The sequence below is a fragment of the Vitis riparia genome, chromosome 6 (genome assembly GCF_004353265.1).
Source record: "Vitis riparia cultivar Riparia Gloire de Montpellier isolate 1030 chromosome 6, EGFV_Vit.rip_1.0, whole genome shotgun sequence".
Taxonomy (NCBI): domain Eukaryota; kingdom Viridiplantae; phylum Streptophyta; class Magnoliopsida; order Vitales; family Vitaceae; genus Vitis; species Vitis riparia.
Window position 1 is genome coordinate 345,649 of NC_048436.1, and position 22,329 is coordinate 367,977.

At 34.3% G+C, this 22,329-nt stretch overlaps 2 protein-coding genes across 4 annotated transcripts; both read right to left on the reverse strand.

Annotated features, from left to right (window-relative positions):
* Nucleotides 1-368: 368 nt before the first annotated feature.
* LOC117915839 (uncharacterized calcium-binding protein At1g02270-like) lies at nt 369-4,517 on the reverse strand. Of its 2 annotated transcripts, XM_034831558.1 has the most exons (11): nt 4,261-4,517; nt 3,993-4,161; nt 3,802-3,897; nt 3,615-3,720; nt 2,053-2,273; nt 1,820-1,896; nt 1,575-1,689; nt 1,350-1,475; nt 1,152-1,256; nt 927-1,037; nt 369-803 (listed from the first exon to the last, which is right to left on the reverse strand). In XM_034831558.1, the coding sequence occupies exons 2-11, from the start codon at nt 4,116-4,118 to the stop codon at nt 567-569; spliced, it is 1,320 nt and encodes a 439-aa protein (XP_034687449.1). In that variant the 5' UTR covers nt 4,119-4,161; nt 4,261-4,517; the 3' UTR covers nt 369-566. The 2 variants fall into 2 exon arrangements, with proteins under 2 accessions (XP_034687449.1, XP_034687448.1); XM_034831557.1 differs by having other exon boundaries at nt 3,993-4,517.
* A 4,544-nt stretch (nt 4,518-9,061) lies between these two features.
* LOC117915529 lies at nt 9,062-19,500 on the reverse strand. 2 transcript variants are annotated; one of them, XM_034831096.1, is made up of 3 exons: nt 19,381-19,500; nt 18,907-19,089; nt 9,062-9,528 (listed from the first exon to the last, which is right to left on the reverse strand). In XM_034831096.1, exons 2-3 carry the CDS (start codon nt 19,063-19,065, stop codon nt 9,361-9,363), a joined length of 327 nt encoding a protein of 108 aa, XP_034686987.1. In that variant the 5' UTR covers nt 19,066-19,089; nt 19,381-19,500; the 3' UTR covers nt 9,062-9,360. The 2 variants fall into 2 exon arrangements, with proteins under 2 accessions (XP_034686987.1, XP_034686985.1); XM_034831094.1 differs by having other exon boundaries at nt 19,386-19,499.
* Between the last annotated feature and the right edge of the window lie 2,829 nt (nt 19,501-22,329).

A 22,329-nucleotide genomic window follows, 5' to 3' on the forward strand; every position in this document is an offset into this window, starting at 1 on the left:
GAGGGGCAAGGCCATGGCTCTTAATAGAAAAAACAAAAATGGAAAAATCATCTTTCAGGCTTGTCGACCTAGGTAAGATCAAACTATAGATCTCATGCAAATCGTATTAAAATTTAAATTATTCGATGCATTTTTAATGATCATGGAACCAGCAATTGCGAGTTGCCTGTAGGAACCGTTGACGTGCATAACAGAAACTATAGTAATGCAATACGATGTATGATTATGCTACATAGCTGACTTGAACCAAAAACAATGGCAAAGAGTAACATCCAAACCTTCACAACTGACCATCTGAAGAGGTGAAAAAAAATATAATTTTACTTCTTGTTTTTGCTGTATATTTGTCTTTTATTTATACAATTATCTCTCCCAAGCAATAAATGTGATACAATTCATGCTACAAGCAATGCTGAGGTTTACATGGAATCTCCATGGGAGCATTCAAAAGCTAGCAAATCATTATATGCTCTAAGATCAACAAAAAATGTGACTCCAATTTGATCATGAAGTAACCTGAGTGCCAAAACTAATATGTTTTATTCACATGGAATGGAAAAAACTGCTCAGGTACAGTTCATTTCCACTAGGGAAAACTCCACAGTTAAGTGTGCATGATCAGATAGTGAATAATTCTCAGGCCACATCCCTTTCTCAACTTCTGGAGGGAAGAGCATTGCATTTTTGACATTGAAACCAATCATAGTTGTAGAGGTAGAAGTGTCAAACATTTCTTTTATCTGTCCCCCATTTTCTTCAGTGTCTTCCTTCTGTAGAAGTGAAGGATGCAGGTTCTGTGCCCTCTGCAATAGTCACAATATCAGAACTTAATTAAGCATCCCATTGTTAATCTAAACCAATCTGCATATAAAGGATGTAAAATACAAATTTATTTTTTTAAAATAAAAATAATAAGAAAAGCTTACAGAATATTGCAAAAGATCAATGACTCCATTTCTATCTGTATCTAGATGTTCCCATAATTTTTTTGTATCTTCATTGCATAGGTCACTATGAGAACTCCCACATACCCCTAGCTGACAAAAAAGAGAGAAAAAATAGGGTGAAGTATTAGTCACCTATTTTAACCACCGAAGATGATCCAAATAATTCATATTTCCAGGCATATTGTGACACAAGCCAAAGGATACCTTAGCAAGAGCTTGGCAGAACTGAGAGTAAGTAATGTAACTGCCATCCATTTCGAAAAAATGTAGTGGATCAACACTTCCTGTCGATGCTTTCAGCAGTAGGTTCTATAGTGTGACAAGTAAAGAAATATCAATTCACTTGCATTGAAATCGATCAATTAGAAAAATGAGAATCATGTGTATTTATATTCTACACACCGTGATATTTCCAAGAAGTGCTTCCATAAAGCTTTCTTTAAGTGGCTTCCGATGTTTGTTAGGATTGAGGAGCCATATAAAGTCCACTCCACATACATTTCCTCTATGGTTACGGTGACTGATCCACTGCAAAAAATTATATCTTTAGCATGTTTTTTTTTTTTTTTTTTTTTACATAAATACATTTAATGTGTTCACTAACACATCATGGAGAGAGTAAATAACCTTATGGGAATCTTCATCAATGTCCATGTAATTGTGAGCAATGTCATAGGATGAAACAAAACCTTGCGAGCACAGAAACTTATAGACATGTCCCTTGTTGCTTCCATTCCAATCCCTACACAGTTTTACAATGGTAGTCGGATAGGAAGTTACACAAAAATTTGCTCTACTTTTCCAAAATAAAAAATCAGAGAGCACTTGTGATATAAATTAACTGCTTATTCTCTTGATCATTCAGAACTTACCCACATAGGATGATAGGTACAGATGGTAGTTGGTGTTCATCACAATATGATTCAATATATTGTAAAATCATGTAAACCTTCAAGAGATCAAAAAAAAGAAAAAAGGAAAAAAAAAAAAAAAAAGAGATAGTTTAGGAAGTTTCGGAATTGGTAGATAAATTAGAGCAAATAATAAAAGTTAATGTTGTATTAATTTGCTAAAAGAACCGTATGGTAAGGCTTAAATATGTCACCTGTTGTAAACGGAGGAAGCAATAGCTCGAGTCATGAGGAAAAATTAAGTGTGTATTCACAATAAGAGCTTCCTTCTTTACATCTGCAGATTGGTTTTGAGGAAAACAAACAAGCAGCTCAACATGTAAAAGCAGGGCCACACGATCAGCAATGTCATGGAAGAGAAATTCTCTGGAATTCAAAACACGGAACTGGTTTTTGTTGACTGCTGTTAGCAAACCTGTGCCAAACAAAGTTAGCAAGGGCTCAGAACATGTGCAAGTATGGGTGAAACAGTTCAAAAACTTTGTGCAGAGTAAAGAAGAAAGAAACCACTGATACATAAAAATTAAAATCTTTGAGTCTGATAAAAATGTTTCTACGATTTATCAATCATGACAGTACCATGGGAAATAATTTAACTGGGAGGATCTACTTAGTTGTCTAAAGGTTAATACCAGCAAAGTGAGTGTGAAACTGCTCCAAACCATTATCAATCCTTAAACTTTAGTTCTATTCATTTTGAATCTTCAACATGGACTAAAGAGAAGAGAGTAAGTGTGAAAAGGATTTCTGACAACATTTTGCAATGGCTTCCCAGTGTGATTATATCCAAATAATACTCTTGTAACTGGCCTAGGAAAACACCGACCTACTTTTCTTCTCTCTTCCATCACTATCCATATTAAAACTAAGAATAAGTAAAATGACAAATTATTGCCATCCTCTCTGCTTCCTACCCCATTAATCTCTAGGTATTTCTTTTCTGTATTATTTTATTTTTCTGGGAAATCTGCAATAGGATAAGATTTCCACAGAGAATTTATAAGGTCCGTGCCATAATTGATTTAGGATGTTGGTAACAGAAGACTACATAATCTGTGAAGACACTGCCTCATTTCTTATTAAAACTTGCTTCACATGCCTTGATTTAGCCTCGGCATTCTCATTTGGATTTATTTTCTCTTTGACTATCATTTTATTTGCTCCAAATAATGGACATAGATGTAGATCATGTATTCTTCAAACAACTTCTGGCCCAAAAGAAACTAATTCTTCATGTTTTTTCTGTCACATTTAATTTAAGAATACAAGTAATCAGAAATTAGAAATTCTAGTGTTGAATTATGAGAAATTCTAATACTTTTCACTCTGGAAACAGATCAATAAAAACCCAAAAAGACAAAAATATAATCCCACAAGGGAGCTGGAAGTTGAATTCTCTAAATTTTTCAGAACAGTGAAAGCAGCCAAGAAAAAGCCCTGCTACCATACACACAAATTCAAGATTTGGGAACTACATGGCCCTATAAATGACATGAACTTCAAGAATCAATGAAGGAAAAAACTCCAAAAAAACCAAAAACAAAAAGGGAACAGAAAAACTTGGTGAGAACTTAGTAGAGGAAAAAGGCCCATGTTAGGCACAAAGAGTAAGAAAAACATTTAGAAATATTTAAGGTTACATTCAAATACAGTTCTTTAAGGGCCCCAGTAGTCAAACAAAACAGAAACAAGAAGTAAACACAGGAAAATGACTAATATTAAGTCAAACAAAGACAACAAAATTTTTTTAGTGTACCATCACCACGGTTATTAGTCCGAGCAAGTTTATAAGTGACATAGCCCGCATCTCCAAGTCGCTTCTCATACATGCTTACAAGGTCTTCATTACCAACCCAAAATTCCTGACACCACAAATATAAAGATCCATGACTCCACACATGTAAAGACAAAAAATTCTATTGAAAGAAACTCATCAGACGTACCTGCAAGCATATAATCGAAGATTTTAAATGAAGTAGCCTATCCAATATGCTTTCATTCCTACGAAGCCAAAACTCTCTGAACTCACTCTCACAACGCTGAAAAGTTCCATTGCAGAAACAACAATCAGGACATCGAAAGCAAAACCCACTATATTGTTTTCAACCCAGAATTAAAACTTATCAAGAAATACCTTGTTGCTTAATCTCTTGTAGATCGGTGCAAGGATATTGAAAGTAGTACATGAAACGCACCCCACAGTATTTGAACCAAAAGACTGATGATCTGGATCCTGGAACTCTTCACTTGGGACATCCATGTACTGTATGATAAACAACCTCCAAATGGTTCAATGACAAACTCTAAGAGGCCATTCATCAAACAGACAATGTGGTTTATCAGTCCTCCCCTATAAATACTTGTTCAAAACCACTATTTCCAATTGGGTGTGTTGGATTTACCGTTAAAATTTGATTCAGACAGTAATTGCTATACAATACCCTTGAAGAAATCACAGAAAAAGACTCTCAACCTTCGCGAACAAAAAAGAGAGTGGTGGTCTGCGAAAGTCACCCACTTTCACATGGAATCAATGCTTCATGAGAAAAGCGCAAAGGGGTGGATCGAAAGGAGATGGCCAGGTGTTCTGAAAATGAATTCTTTGATGCTAAATTCAGAATAACAGCCACTAACCAACATTTCAAATCTGTTCAAATTTCTAGATGAAAATATCAAATATGCCTTCAAAAGAAAGGCCATGACTTCAAGATTATCACATTTGATCATTGGGCGGCGTGAGACGTGTACCACACGTGTGCCAAAAAATTATTATTATTACAATAAAAATTATTTACGCCAGCAAATAGACAGATCAAAGCAGAATGTTAAAAAATCATTTTAAGAAATTTGGGATAAGCATTAATTTTATTTCGTATAAGGAAACTAGTTAATTTTTTATTAAAAATAATACTTAAATGCCTTTATTTTTTAAAAGATAAAGAAAAAACACAAATAAGAATGTTTTTAGGAATAATTTTTATTCTAATAATAGATTATTTTCTTAGAATATATTTTTTTTATTTACATTTTTAGGATTATAATTATGAAGAATTTTTTAAAATAAAATATTAAAAATAAAAATTATTTAAAAAAAATATTTGAAATTATAGAAAATGGATTGAAAATATTTTAAATTCTTAAATAATTTTTTACTTTAAAATACATCAAAGAATTGTTTTTGAAACTTATTCTCAAAAACCATTTTCTGATAATGATATTAAAAAGTATTTTCAAATAATTAGGACTTGTTTAATAATTATTTTCAAAAATTGTTTTGGAGAACAATTTTAGTAAATTGTTTTATGATATTTTATTAAACAAAAGTTTGTTTATAAATTAAAATATTTTTAATATTTTTAAATATGTTTTAAAAATAATTTTTAATTCTAATATTTTATTTTTAATTATTTTACTTTTATAATTATAAAAAATAAATAAAAATAGAAAATAACTAAAATTAATAAAAAATAATTTTTGATTATTAAACATATTTTTATGATTTTTTTATTTCAAATAATAAAAAACTATTATTAAAAACAGTTATCAAACAAACTGTATTGCTTGCCTAGGAGGCTTACTATAAGTTATATGGTCCTCAATTGACCATGATTAATTTATACCCCATAGTTAGGGGTTGGTCAGTGATACACGTCTGCTCTTATCACTAAGCTGTTGTATGTCTTGTGCCTTGGAGAACTCAAGGGCTGAAGCTCAAACAGTATGATGTTGCTATCACTTAGTGGTTAGCTTAATTTTGAGATAATGCCATCTACTAGTTCAACTTGCTAGACTCAATAGGATAATGAATAACTTAATCATAATAAAATTAAGGTTATGTTTGGTTCATAAAATATCAGGGGAAATACAAAGGAAATAAAATAGAAAAAAAAAAATTTATATATTATTTCAACTTCTTTCACTTATCTTTTTCCTTTTCTATAAAAATAAAATAATTTAAAAATATATAAAATTTTAATTAATTTTTAATATACATATTTTTTATTTTTCATGTTGAAATCAAACATAAAAAATTATTTTTAAATTTTTTTTTTTTTTTTGTTAATACTTTTCGGGAGGATCTTAAGATAAATATGTTCGAGTGGTAGAAGTCACGTAGACGAAAGCATGTGTAGCCTTTATCTAGATTCGGTACTTGGGATTGGATTTAGAAGAATATAGGTAAAGTGGGTAGTTTTAGTATTTTGAGATTTAAGATTGAAGGGAGATGCGGATTTATTCCGGTGAAAGTTGGATGGAATAATGACTACAAATTGCGTTCATTGTATGGGAAGGAAAAAGTCTTTAATTTATTCTTTTACACACGCTTGAGAATAGTATGTGTATATGCGAAGGTGGTGCGTTGCGTGTCGGATTGGCTTTGGACTTTAAAAAATTCTGCAAAACTCAAGGACTTTCGGCCAATTTCTAGAGATAACATTCTTCCGACCATCGTAAAGAAATTATCACTTTAATTTTTCATTTCACGAGTCTCCAATCCAAAAAAAATAGGGATCAAACCGACTATCATGTAGTCGAAAATCCACCTACATGTGAAGTTATCGCCTTAGGATTGCAGACAAAAGTCGATGTCCAAGAACGACTTCAAAATTGCTGATGTGCTCCATTTCAAAAGGAGCTACAAAATATTTAATAAAAATAAATTACTTTCAAATTTCAGGTTGGGGTTATAACAAAATGTGATAAAACGAGAGAAAGAAAATATATCTTATTCATGAAGCCAATATTTTAAAGTTCATCTTTTCGTTCAAGTCCACTCTACTATAGTAAAATCAGAGTCATAGTTACGCCTCTTCAAGCCGTTATTTAATTGGAGGTTCTTAGAATGAAATGTAGATTTGGTTGCTCAGAAAATGGAAAAAAAAAAATGTAGATTGCAATTTTGGATTAAGGGTTTATTTTCTAAAATGAGAGAGGAATAGAAAAATGTTCAATAACTTTGAAAGGAAGAAGTTTTAGATTTAGACAATTTGAGATAGTTCTTGGGTTGGGTGTGTAACCCAAATTTCAAATAGATTAATTAATTGTCATTTTTTTAAAACATTCTATTAATATGTTGTTGACATAGAAGTGGGTGAGAGCAATCTTAGCACACAAAAATGAGTCTAAGCACAAAGTGCACAAAACTCATATTATTTTGTTGGGTTCGGCCTTGTTCAAGTATTCAAGTTATGATTTGAATTATTTGCAATCAATCATATTACTTTAGTTAAGATTATTTACTTATTTTCAATGATACATGATTTCTTTTATTTATTTTAATTTATATTATGAATCATCAATTTATTGTTGGATGAGATTTTATGATTTTATTTTTATTAAAAAAATCTAAAACATTATTTAGCTAATTTCTTTTATTGTTAATTAAATTTGTCTTAGACATTTGTGGTCTTTTGAGGACTTCTATGTCTTCTTTTACAATTTTATGAAATTTATATAACCATAAATTAAGTGTGAATTTTTTTTTTTATATAATTAGAGTATTGTGCTTTTCCCTTCATTAGGATTTTTCTACTAGGTTTTTCTAAAAAAGTTTTAATAAGACATATTTTTATAATCATTCAATAAGAATGTTATAAAATATAAGAATTTATCTGATTATAAAAATTTGTAAATGATTATTTATATTGATGTAAATATCTTCATGAACTTCTTATAAAAGAAGAAATTTGTTAATCAAATTACATTCTATTTTTCTTTGAACATTCTAATTTATTTTTTTCCTTTTTTTTTCTATTTTACAACAAAGTATTAAAAAATTGTATCTCAATTTATTTAAACTTTTTTTAACATAATTATTTTTTAAAGTATTTTTTTAGTCTGGCCTAAATCATAAAATCCTCTGTGCCCCCAACTTAATAACTCAAATATTATATTGAGTTAAATATATAAAATAATTATTTTTTGTTAAATATAAATTAATAATTGATGATATACATAAAAAATAGTTTCTTAATTTAACTCTTTCTCGGACCATATCTTCTCTTTTGAGAGTCTTTTTATCTTTTACAATTAATAAAAATCTCTTTTTTTTTTAGAATCTTTTAGATTTCTATATATTAACTTTTTTACTACATGCAATATAATAGAAACATGGCATTCTCTCAGGATGCAATAATACTTTTCTTTAAAAAGTATTATTTTACTTGGCTTTTATTATGTTGGTAGATTATTATGTTTAGTATAAGTTGACAGATGTTAAACTTTTATACTGTATTACTTTTTATTTTTAAAAATTAAAATAAGAAGCATATCCAAATCTCACACCATAATCCAAAATTTCTAAAATAATAAAATACCTCAATTTTTTAGAAAAATAACGTGACAATCTGGAAAATCCCTAACCCAACAACCTTAACGTTGCAAGCGGCCCGCACACATAGCAGCCCATTTTTTTGGGCCAACGACTCAAAATCTAATTCTCTCTTTAACACGGATTCCTATTCATATGAAACGAACAGAGCTACGGACCTAGCTTTCTCCGTCACCTGCCTTTACTTATCTATCTTGATTCTTGAGTGATATGATATTAGAAGGGAACAAGCACTACCTCGTTCTACGCCCCGCTCTCCTTGAGAGCGAACAACCAAGAAACCCTGCTATTTCTTTGAGACTGAACTTCCCTTTTGAACAAATAGAAAGCAACTTGCCCTCGAGTACCCTCACTTCACTGCCCCTCTTGATTGACGTGACACCATCTTGGTTCTTGGAAGGATTGTAGGCTTTAGCACTGACCAGCTTTTCACATCGCTCATCGTTTGCATTCATACCCTCCACGGACTCAGTCATGCAGGTGACAATGATTAAGAAATCTTTTGCAATAAATAACAATGTACACTAAGAAACACTTTTTCTTGCTATAAAAATTGAACACGTTTTATTTTTCATAAATGATGAAATGTATTGAAGAGGATTGACAATCTATAAATCCTTCTCATCAGCAACCCAGGACAATTGAGGAGGTTGCGACAACCAGAAACTCAGTCAAAAGCATTCAACTCTGCAACAGGGGTTAGAATTCACCTCAACTGTTGAGCAACTCAATGATGATTAATTAGAAACATTAAAAAAATTGTTTTTTTTTTCTTTTATAACTAACAGTATTCTCATGATTAATACGAGCAATATGTTTTACTTTGTACTCCATGGCTTTGATCATTTTATGGCAGCCCCCAAAAGTTATAATAAATTTTCAATGACAGGATATGCCATCAGGCTCACGTCTTCCATATAAGAGTTTGAATTTGTCAATGCTGCAGTAGCAGAGAGTGCGGTTGTAGAACACTAACCTTACCTACCAATGACTATTGACAGGGAATATGGGGAGGGTGGGTAGTATTTTAGTATAAGTAGTTTCAGTTAACCAATAATGATTTATAACTGACAAGCAAAGGAACTTGCAAGTGATACAAGGAAAGAAAAAACATACACATTTTGATACTTACGCATACCAAGAACAGTGACTAGACTCGCAAGGTCTGTGTCTAATCCTCCAGGATCTTCTGCCTCTCAAGCTCAATAACATTGTCATTCAAAGGGCTAACACTACTATTTCTTGTCCCTTTACTGCTCCTGCATTGTTTCAATTGTTCCTGGAGACTCCGAATGACCTCATTCAGTCCCTGAATATTCTTCTCTTGTGATAAGATAATCTGCAATAAGTAATAGCAAAAAAGAATTAATTAAGATTATAAGAAGATCACATGGCTCCAAAAGAAACATATGAGTTTCCCAGAATATAGTTTTACTCCCTTGGAGATAAAGAAACAAGTTGCCATACTAATAGATTACCAGGCTTTATTAGAATGAACTAGCAAACATTATATTACTAGAAAAAGGAATTACATAGTAGGAAATTTTAACTTTTGACTTCCTACAACTAAATGATAATGATCCAGGTTCCAACCAATGTGGACTGTATTCATAGGATCCACCCCATGAATATCTGTAACCAAATCATGGAAATCAGTCCCCAGCATTTGGAAAAGGCACAGGCTAGTCAATTCATTATCTTTGCCCACACAAATGCATTTACATGCGTGCATGATTTGAAAAACTGTCAATCATAAGCAAATATGATAATTACAAAGCATTGTGTTGTTCTGGTAGATAACAAACACATAACATCAACCATAATTACCAACTAATTTCCCATCAAGTTGCATTGATCAGGTATCCTGAAATCAACCACCTCTTGACTGAAAAACTGTTTTCCTACTTGCCTAACAAAGAACTCAAAAGAAATTATCCCCAATACTACAATAAAAAACTTATGGCCTTCCAAATCCAATGCCAGTAAGAGCCAAGAGTCCTGATTCCCACTTTTCACCCTTGACATTAACCACAGAAGAATTGTATTGAAGCAAGATACTCATAAACCTTAAGATTAAGCCATCTAGGACCCTGCAAGAGGACCTTCAATTCAGCCTTAGTGACACGATGGCTCCCTAAAGGGGGAGAAGAGACAGTCTCCATGTGGTTAGCCTAATCTGTTTCATCAATTATGACAATGTTCTAAAGCAGACAGCCTAAAAACAGGAGGCATTTGTAGAAGAATTATCTTCAACCAAGTTACTAATAGGCTGCCAATGGTGCATATCTAAGACCTAACAAGAGGGCTTCCACTTCAGCCTTAATGACATGATGCCTCCCCAAAAGGCTTGTAGAAGTCACAATTTCCTCCATGTGGTTATTCTGAGCTGTTCCATTAATAATGACTGTTTTCATGCATACAACCAGAAAATAGAACTAATCCTACAGATGCTTAGTCAATTCAAACAAAAAACATATTATCAAGGAAGTAGGCTAGTTTCTAACCTAGATATAAAATTATTGTGATTGAAAATCTCAACATAATTAGAGCCCTACCATGCATGTTCTAAGTTACAAGTCCATTTAATACTTCCATTTTCACAAGACCACAGCATTACCTCTCCATGAAACCATTGTACAGTTCCTCTACATTAATAAAACTAAATGAAATCTCACTCCTTCCTAAACCCTTCCACAAGTCATCTAAGTAGGAAAGGTTTTCACATTGGTCGATCTAACATGAAGCCAAACACACCTTTTGGTATTCTTTTTTCATTCATTTATTCCTTAGCCAATACTCTCCAAAGTATTCAAGATATTAGTGCATGAGTTTGATATCACAATTATGGTGTAACTCTAAATAAGACCTTTATACTCATAGAAGTTGTCGTCATGGAAAATATAGGTGCCAAAAGCTCAAAATGAAAAATCAAAAAGAAAAGATTTTTGTTCATAAATTCCTTGCATTAAGATTCCTTCAATTCTAGATTTTTCAGGTATTTTAATGTGTCCTTTAAATGCTGGTAATCATGCACATATACCAATGTGAAATTTCACAGCAGGTTCATCATATCCCTGTAATATGGGGGAACATTGCCCACATGCTGGTTAACCACTTCTTCATACATGTATTTGAGGTCAACGTATTTTTGGGCAATTATTATCCCTAAATTCAAACCAAATTACCATCAGACATCTTTTTGTTTATTTGCATTTTTTAAAAAGGAAGTTGTTCCCTTGTATATGCATCCATTATGAACACAGGATAAGTAACCATTATAGTTGGCTCACAAGATAAGGAAGTCAAATAAGATGTAGTATTTGGTTTACTCTTCAATGAGATAAGTTATCCAGGTCCGTTATCCAGGTCCATATCTATATCCTTCAGTTTTGGGTTTTCTTTATCCTAGTGATGAAAACACAGAGGCTTGTGTCAGAACTTTGTTAACATAGGATAACGTTTGGATTTTGATTCCTACAACCCATTAACATTAAAGAAAAAGGTTCAAAATTTCAAGTTATGCAATACATACATACATACATGCACACACACACACACACACACACACACACACACATATATATATATATATTGTAGAACTTGAAATTTTAAGTTCAAATCAATAGCAAATAAATTTAACATGATTTTAAGAATCTGGGTTTCTAACCTTACAAGCAACATATTAACATCATAGATATCTGAAATGATTTAATACCAACATATATCTAAACATAGAGATTTTCCCTTTTGTTATCAATTTTTGTTTGTATTAAATTCATTAATTAATCTAATCCATCTTATGTCCAAAGAGTTGCGTGGCAGTTTTTAATTTAACAAGGAGGAATCCAATAAGCTAATCAAGATCCACATGTATGAATGCTTCCATCATTTTCTTCTCTAACTATTTCTTACGTTTCTGGTGTTTCTAGATGCATATACAGAAGTTGTGATGCAGTTATCCATAGAATTTCATGTAATTTCAGTTTTCATTTTTTCATGGTTGTCGTAATTGTCAAATCTCATGTTCATTTGATCTTGAAACTCATGGTTGTAGATATTGTACTAGTCTGGTTGTAACATCAAATGGCATGACAATGCACTTTTGACGATTAGGAAAATCCATAAGTTCAGACTTCAAAACTGATGATTTACCAAATACTAGAATGATATATGAAACTCCTTACATGTGCAAACAAATATAATATCCCAAGACATGCATCTTATTCAGTTTGCTTGTCTGAACCAAAAGTCAAAGGTAGCCTAAGTGAATAATTTCCAAGAACTTACTTGCTGGATGTGGTTTAGGGTGTATCAATGAGGGTTCTTAATAGGACAGGAGGTGAGCCACAAGGACAATGAGGTGTCAAGGTTTGAGGGGAAAGTGAAGCAGGACTAAGAGGAGAATGTAGGGAAGTGAGTGTCAGTGGTCCCTAATTAGGGACAGAGCACCAAAAAGCAGCTCAGAGGTACCCTTAGAGATGGACTCCTAGGGATCCTAAACCAAGAGTGGTCTTAGTACTTCTCTTCTTCTTGTGTTCTTTACAAAATAAACCTTTAGACCCTCTATATGGAGACTCAATGTTGAACCTCATTGGTTGGTAAGGCTAACCAATGAGAGGCCTCCACATACTGGTATCACCTAGTGCTTGTACCAACATCCTTATACTCATGGTGCCATGTGGCATTGGATGGAGGTGGGTCTCTTGATGGTGACATGCCCCCCTTCTCAAATGGATCAAAATGGCTTCAATACATATGCATAATCTATCTTGTCTTGATGAGTCTCTACCTTCATCCAAGACCCTCAGCATGTCCTAAGAACTCAAGTGTAGGAGGGTTAAGCCCACCATTGTGGTGTACTAGATCCATGTAAGACTTCCCAAGCCTTACTCTTGACTTATGCAGGCATAATGACATCAGGTGCCATGCCCTAAATAGGACATCTTTGAGGGAGTCTGAAGACCAAGTGGAAAGGTCATGGAGTAATACATGAGCGAGGCACCCCTTGTTCTTCATGAAATGAGTGGGGTGTGTGTTGATACCACCTATAAAAAGGGTGAGGTCAACACCACCTATAAGAAGGGTGAGGTCAACACCACCTATAAGAAGGGTGAGGTCAACACCACCTATAAGAAGGGTGAGGTCAACACCACTTGTAAGAAGGGTGAGGTCAACACCACCTATAAGGGTGAGGTCAACACAACCTTGTGGGGGACCAAGCCAGTGCCAACCTTCCCTAAGGAATCAGGTTGACGCCAACTTGTGGGAATTTCAGTCAACCAACCTTGTGAGACCACCTCCACTAGCTTAAAAGGGTCAACCCTCCTTGCAAAAGGGCGATGTCTCACTTAGTATCTTTCCAATTGGAAGGCGATGTTGCACTCCCTCACATCAGCCATAGGTGGATATCCACATGCCAAGAGTGTCTTTTAACCTAACATGAGCTGCACCAGTGCATGCATGTAGTAACGCAAAACAAATGTAATCATGTGAGTGAAGAGTCATCCGATACACGTGGTGGCACATTACTTGCAATCCAACATGTCGTATTGGATTATATGACAGAGTGTATAGGTTCAATGGAGTATATGAAATTAGGCATCAATAGTGTGTCACATAGTTTATGCATCATAACAAACTCAAATAACACTAAAAAGAGTTGGACCATTTGGATGGTTTTTTCCTTTTCTGAACATGGTTCTAGCATTAGGATTCCTTAGTGAGGGTAGTTGTGGTGTTGTTGGCATTGTGTCGTGTGTTCTAGCAATGCCAACATAGTATTTAGCTTTGTTCTCAGTTTCTCTTGTTTTTTCCATTTCCTTCTAGGAGAATTTTGCATAATCTTAGTGCTTGAGAGTTCACTCCCTTTTGGGTGTTCTTTTTGTAAATTATTGTGCTTATCAATAACTGAAAAGAAAAGGAAGGAAAGGAACAAAGATGTTGGCTACAATGATGTTTCCAAGAAGATGATTAACAAACATTAAAAACAAAATAATATCCCAATTCATCTAACTTGATTACAAACATAAATTCAATAGTAACTATTTCATAAATTATCTAGTGCAATAAAATATCCCACTAGCAGCCATTGAATATGAGTTATACATAGCCCAATTGTGGTATCTTGGACTCTACAATTTTAGGCAGCATCATGTCAACATGACATGTCATGGATGCGAGTATGAGATCCTTGTTATACATGCCTATTTTTCCTGGATTTAGTTGTTTGATTTTTAATTTATCCTTTTTTACTTTCAACTTTCTTAGCAAATACTTACATCAAAGAGAGAAGTTTGGTGGAAAGTGAACTTTTATGCAAACATTTAGTAATAAAAAAGAAACATAGGAATGGAGAAAAAATAGGGAGAGTTTTTACCAAAGATACGTTTACTTTTAATTGATTTCTAATTAATTTTTCATTTTTTCCCCTTTTATTATGTCATACCCAAGCACCCATACCTATTATTTAGATCCTTTTCAGTCAAGTCCCTATATCCTAACATTTGAGAGTCTTGAAGGCACAAACACCTATGCCAGCACCCAAATCCATGCAACATTGTAGCCCCATAATAATTAACTTAGGTAGCAAGGGGTCAAGTTGGAGATAGGGAGGTTTCAAGTTGGTTCCACATTAATAAAAAAGCAGGATAATGAACACAAAATAAATGGAGTAGAATACTCTCATTGGCTTTCATTGAATTGGGTCAAACCTATCCTTTGGAGGCTTACCTCAAGTGGCAAAGGGTTAGCTTGGAGATGGAGAGGCTCCAAGTTGGATTTTGCATTAGCATCCATTGAATATGGGTTAGACACTAAGGTTAGTTTAGGAGGTAAGTAGTTGGATTAGGGAAGGCAAAGTTCCAACTTTGGTTCCTTGTTTAAAAATAGATATATAAATAAAAGGGTAAATAAATAAAAGTAGATACTATAAGGTAAATGAATAAAAATGATATAAAAAGGGTAGATACATAAATGTCAAAGAAGAAGAAGAAAGAAAACAAAAACCAAGATGAGGTAAATGAATAAAAATGATACATATAAGATACATACATAAATGTCACAGGAAAAGTAGAAAAAAAAAAAACAGCTACTATGAAAATGCTTTTTAAATGTGAAACAAAAATTTATAATTGAAATAAAGAAGTTAAAAATCCTTCAAAAGAGAGAGAGAGAGAGAGAGAGAGAAAGAAAGAACCACATCAACAACATTCCTCCACTACTTCCAAGAGAAGGAAAAAAATATGGGATCTAGTTTCTATCTTAGTTAATCCATGTGTCATCTAATTTGCTAATTTAGGGCTTCCAATAATGGAAGAATCCATGTCCTCAAAGAGGTAAAAGAGAATCTTCCATATCCAACAAAAAGACCATAGATTCGAGGAAAATAAGCTGAGTAGGACCAATATGCAAATTGGATGGGGGAACTATGATCATGTTTATTGGAAGTTCCTACTTTCAATCATGGAAAAAATGGGAAGACAAATATAGGTGAGGTAAATTTATTTTTCAAATATCTGTAATGAGACACTGGGTCCTAGCAAATGGTACTCCTATAGATTTTTTCCGAAGTTCTAGAGGCATGTAACATGACTTGCTTTCTTTGTATCCTTTGGTCTTGATTATGGAACCACTCAATTGCTTTATTTCGAAGGTGGTGCAAGAGGCTTCATCATTGACCTCAAGGTAGAAGGACAAAGGGAAGAAAGGAGAGAAGTCTCCCATCTCCTCTTGTGTGGATGATACATGGTTTCTCTAAAAGGGAAGTGTGGAGTAATTTAGATAGTTGAGATAGATGGGTGTTGATTTGCTTCAAGCTTGTGTTAGGCTTTAAAATCAATTTGTGGAAGTGTGAGATACTTCCACTTGGCGAGGTGGAGGTTAGATAGTTTGGCCTCTTTGTTTGGTTGTAGAGTTGGTCTCTCTCTTGATGCATAATAGGCTTGCCTTCATGAAGGCAAGGTAGTACAATTTGGGACTTGGTTTAGGACATATTTAAAAGAAGATTAGCCTCCTAGAAGAAACTGATTTATTTAATTAAAGAGATTGACCCTAATTTATTTATTTATTTATTTTATTTGATAACCAAGGAGCCTTCCATGGCCAAGCCCTTAGGACTCTCCATGGGAATTCACCACCCCGCAACAACCAGCATTGGGATGGTATCATCAGTGGCAGAATTCAAGCCCAAGATCATGTGTCACTTACTGGGACCACACTTCTTAGTGTTTGCCCTGACCAAGGAGATTGACCCTAGTTGAGAGCACCACCCTCTTAAGTCTCCCAATATATTTTATGTCTATATTTATAACTCATACAAACATGGGAGTTTAGAAAAGATCTAGATAGATTTTTTGTGAGGGAATCATTTAGAGGGAAGAAAGATGCATCCAGTGAAATAATCGACAATCCATTCGCAAGAGATTAATGAGGTTATAGAGAGATATTAGAAGGTGTGAGAAGAGTTTTGTCTTGGAACTTCTACTTTGGTGATCAAGAATAGGATGAGGACCAAGTTCTAGTCACATATGTGGGTAAGGGAGTGTAGTTTGAATGAGGCCTTTCCACCATTCTTCAGTTTTGCCTCTTACAGAAATGCTACAATGGCACGTTGTGGATGATGGAGCTTTCAAAGGCATTTTCAGAATTGAGAGATGGAGGAGGTGAGTTGTTTTATGGAGTGAGTTTATTTTGCTAGTTTAGGTATTATGGTAGGGGAGGGCGGAGGATTAGCAAGTCACATTTTAATTCAATGTGATCAAACTAGGTAGTTGTGGAATATGTTATTGGCAATTTTTGGGTTGCAATGGGTATTTCTATAACCAATTAAAGAGCCATTGCAGAGAAGGAAAGTTTAGCATTCAGATAAGTGGCAAAGGCATGGCAAGTTGCTCTCTTTTGCTTGTTTTGGTGCATTTGGAGAGAGCTTGATGGTTAGAGTTTCAATGAGGAAGAACTCTCAAATCAAAAATTGAACTAGACCCTCAAATCTACCTTGTAGTGATCTCAAGCCTGGTTGGGGATGCAGAATTGTATGTTGTCAAAATTCATTCATTGTCTAAATCGTGGATAGTTGGTTTTACTAATTTTCTTTTTTGTTTTTTCATTTAATAGTTGTCTTTTCACTTCTTTTGGTGCCTCTTGTAACTATGTAAAGTAGCATACACCCCTCTTTTGTTAAGTGCCGATTAATTAATATTCTACTTGCCTATAAAAAACAAAGTGTATCCAATGAACATAATATCAATGAACTCAACTAGATTGGACATGTTTAAAGAGTGCATCTTTGGAGTGGGTGGAGGGCAAAATCTTGAATCTAACACAACTAGATTTTTCAGCTACTCCAAATTAGAAAGATCCTATGCAGGCAAGTTATTTCAGGTGGAATAATAGTGAAAGAAGACCATTTTTTGCAGGAATATTCTCATCTTTCTAGGAGTTAGATGTATGCACCTTCTTGAGAGAGAATTATAGCAAGTGACAAGTAGGGGGAGGAGGGTTCCACTAGGTGGATTGATTTTAGGAAAGAAAAAATTCTTGGCAAAGTTTTACTATGAGAATCTATTAGGATGGGAAGTGAAACCAATTCTTACAAATGAAGACATGGCATACACAAGCTCCTTTAAAGTCACCTATGTTTATGTGGATAACCACCAAAAGGAAAATAGTCCATCAATAAAGAGAAGAGAAGTGTTAGAATGACATAGAACCTGAAAACCATCTTCTTCATCCTTGTCTTGATAGAATGTTGTGGGCCTTCATATTTGCACTTTTTGGGTTGATTGGGTGATGCCGAATTTGAAGAAAAAGCGTTTTTTGAGATGAGAGGGATGCTCTTTGGATAAAGCAAAAGGGGTTTTGAAGTTGGTGGCTCTATTCTTGATGTGGAGTATTGGACAGAAAGGAATTAGTGCACACTTGAAAGGGAGGGACCACTATCTTGAAGCTGAATGATATATTCCTGAGGATATTGAACGTTTAAGTGTCAGAATTATCAGTTTCACTCATTTTTGTATGGACTTTGAGGAAAATTTTATTTGTTTTTTGTTCCTTCCTTTTCTTCCTTTATCAAGGGTGTAACCTAGACTATATATATACATGGGTTGTGCAACCTTGCATTCCAATGACTTTTTGCCTCTTAAGAAAATGCTATTAAAGAGGAGAAAATTCTATTTTGACCACTTGATGATAGATCAAAATGGATTAAAACAGTGGTTTTATGTACATCTTATTTAAACAAGTATCAGATTAATCTAATAGCACTCATATCACTATAGAAACCTTGATACAGTACTCATCTAAAACAGGATGCCTTCATAAGAATGGTATAATCAATCCAGTAACTTAAAATAATTTCTTTGAGAACTAGAAGAACTCTTGGTGAGATCAAAGAAAGAGCTTGGTCTTTATCTGTAAGGAATTCTTCCAAAAGTTGTTAACCTAATCTTTTCAAAAAAAACATGTACAGTACTTGTGTTTACAGCCAAAATTCTAGCACAAGAAAGTTGAAGTATATTTTATTCAACACAAATTAGAACAATAATTTGTAACTTAAACCAACTGACCAGAAGCATAAAACAATTAGTGCACGCAAATATATAATATGATGCTGAACCTACCTATTTCATTTTTAAGACTCAGAAAAAAGTTCATGCAACTCAGTAACTTAAATAAAAGATTCACAGAAAAAAAACAATACAGAAATTAGAAGAAACATTACTTTCTCTTTTACAGCTTCTTCTCTCTGTGAAATCTGTTGTTGCTTCTGGGAAATACTTGAACTCGGGTCTAGGTCAATCACCAGTTGTTGTTTCCACTCAAATTGAGACGTGATGATGAGTATCAGCAACAGAAAAACAAGCAACATTGGTCTTGACATGGTTACAAGAAAGTCTCAGAAAACCTGCCCCAAGAAAACACAATAAAATTCCATTAAACACAACTTTACAGGAAATGAAATGCAAAAGGAAGTACGATCAAACCATACAACCCTAACCCTCCATTTGGTTGCGGAGAAAATTTCGGTCCAAAAAGTAAATTGAGACCTAGAATCAAAAGAAACGACTATTTGGCATAGTCAAGCTAACATTTGATATCTCGAACGACAAAAAGTCAAAACCACAAAGTCCAAAATTTTGTTATCTTTCCTTCCAATTTCCCAACAAACAAACAGTCGCAATGGTGAACGAGATACCTTACAGATCAAATTTGAGGAGGAAGCCCTAAATTCATGATCAATCGATAGATCTCGTATCCTCCAGATTCGCGCTGTTTCGAGCTCTCGCCTGAATTCCCTATGGCCACACACGGCTTTTGCCTTTATTTCTTATTTTAAAAGTTGATTTGGAAAAAATCTTTTATTGCAAAAAACCGAAGGTGTCAAATATTAATGATGAAAATCATAGGTAATTCTTGAAGAGAAAATTTAGGACTGTTTGGCCATCTTTTTGAAAGTTTTTTTTTTTAAATAAAATATATATATATATATTTTTTTATTATTTATTTTCAATTTATCTTTTATTTTAAATTTATATTACCATTTTATTTTATATTATCCTTTTATTTTTAATTACTTTTCATATTTATCTTATTAATTATATTTAAAAAATTATTATCACTTCACTCTTAATTTTTTTTATCCTTTTAATTTTAAATATTTTTATTTTAAAATATTAAAATTCTAATTTTACTTTTAAAAAATTGCTATAATATAAAAAATAATAATAAATTCCTAATATTTTATAAATTAAAATTAAATTGATAAGATAAATTATTAATAATTTTAATTATTAAAATAAATTAATATTAATAAAAAAATTGTCATCACATATATGTAATAAAATTTTAAAAATTAAATCTCAAATAAAATATTTTATATAAATCAATTTAAATCATCATTTCCATATCATTTTTAGCAGTGATTCTAAATAATGGGAAGCTCACAATTGGCTGGATGTGAAAGGATGAAAGTGTGGTCCATGTTGAAAAATCAAACAGTTTGGGGAAGAATAATATATTGAAGAAAGTTGCAATTAAAACAGAGTATCTCTCTCTGGAACTCACAACCCAAAAACAGAGCATTTCTCTCTCTTTAAAAGTTGATAATGCTGAAGGAGGCACTAAAGGATTTTTGGAAGAGAGAGATTGAAGAATTATGGCTTATGATTCTCATTGATATGGTTAGCATATATACAGATTGCATGAGCACGAAAATAGGAAACTGATTACAAAGAAATAGGAAACAAAACAAATTGAGTAACTATCTAAATAAATGGTATAACTGCAGATATTCAAATGTGGAAATCCCTTGATTTTCTCCCTTGACTTTCTCAACTTGATTGTATATCCTTATCATGCCCCCGCAAGATGGACGGTCGTGGAGCAAGTCCAATCTTGGCCTTGAGTGAGTCAAACTGAGGACGAGCAAGAGGTTTGGTAAGAGCATCGGCGAGTTGATCAGAGGCAGAGATGTGTGACACTCGTAGCAAACCATTTTGAACTTGTTCTCGGATAAAGTGATAGTCGAGGGCAACATGTTTCATGCGCGAGTGAAAGACCGGATTGGAACAGAGATTTGTTGCACCAACATTATCACAATAAATAACTGGTTGTTGGGGAAGAGTGACACCGAGTTCGGTGAGGAGAGAGCAAATCCAACGAATTTCCGCAGCAGTAGAGGCCACCGATCGGTATTCAGCTTCAGTGGAAGAGCGAGCCACAGTTCGCTGTTTCTTAGAGCTCCAAGAAATAGGATTGTGACCCAAATAGATTATGTATGCACTGGTGGAGGTGAAATCATCTTTGTTACCTGCCCAATCAGAGTCAGAAAAGGCATGAAGTGCTAGTGGGGAGGTCCGACGAAGTGTGATGCCGTGGTCTAAGGTTCCACAAAGATACCGCAGCAGACGCTTAACTGCATTCCAGTGGTCACTTGTCGGTTGATGCATAAACTGAGAGAGTTTGTTCACCGTATAGGCAATGTCCGGCCGAGTGAGGGAGAGATACTGGAGGCTACCAACCACTGTTCGATACTCGGTCGGGTCAGATAGTGGGGTTCCTGATTGTAAAGTGAGAATCGGACTAGTTGCTAGTGGTGTAGGAGCAGGCTTGGCTTCAGTCATGTGAGTTCTGTTAAGTAGATCGGCAATGTATTTGCGTTGACTGAGGAAAAGACCATTGGTGTGGGAAGTAACTTCCACTCCAAGGAAGTATGTTAGGGGGCCAAGGTCCTTGAGAGAGAAGCGCTGAGAAAGTTGTTGAATGAAAGTCTGCGCTGCTTCAACATTATTCCCAATGATAATGATATCGTCGACATAGACTAAAAAATAAAGAATGGTGTCACGGTTATTGAAGATGAACAAGGAGGTATCGGCAATGGAATTGATGAAGCCAAATTGGAGAAGAAATTGGCGCAACTCATGATACCAGGCACGTGGGGCTTGTTTAAGGCCATAGATAGCCTTGCGTAGCTTGCAGACATGATGAGGATGATCGCGATCAATGAAGCCCGGTGGTTGAGACATAAACACATCCTCAGTGAGAGTGCCCTGAAGAAAGGCATTGTTGACATCAAGTTGTCTTAGTGACCAACCCTGGCTGACCGCAAGGCTGAGAACAAGGCAGACAGTGGTAGGTTTGATGATTGGACTGAAGGTTTCAGAGTAGTCAACACCAGGGCGTTGGTGGAAGACTTTAGCAACCAATCGAGCTTTGTACCTGTCTATGGAGCCATTAGGTAAATATTTAGTGCGAAAGATCCACTTACAACCAACCAAATTTTGAGTGGGATGAGATGGCACTAGGTCTCATGTCCCATTACGTAGTAAAGCATCAAACTCTGCAGACATAGCTTATCGCCACTTAGGGTCCTTGAGGGCTTGGGTAACAGTGGTGGGTTCAAGGGTAGGTTGTTGGAGCTGGGCTGTGAGGTTAAGCTTTTGAATTGGTTTATGGATGTGGTGTTTGGAGCGAGTGACTATGACATGAGGTGAGGGTGAGAGGTCGGGTGGTTGATTAGGGTCATTTTGAGTAGGCGGGAGGGGTGGGTTATTGGCACAGTCGCACTTGGTTTCTGGTACGGGCACACTGGAATGGCTATCGGGCTCTGGTGTAGGTGTGGCACAGGTGGTATTATTTTGGCTTG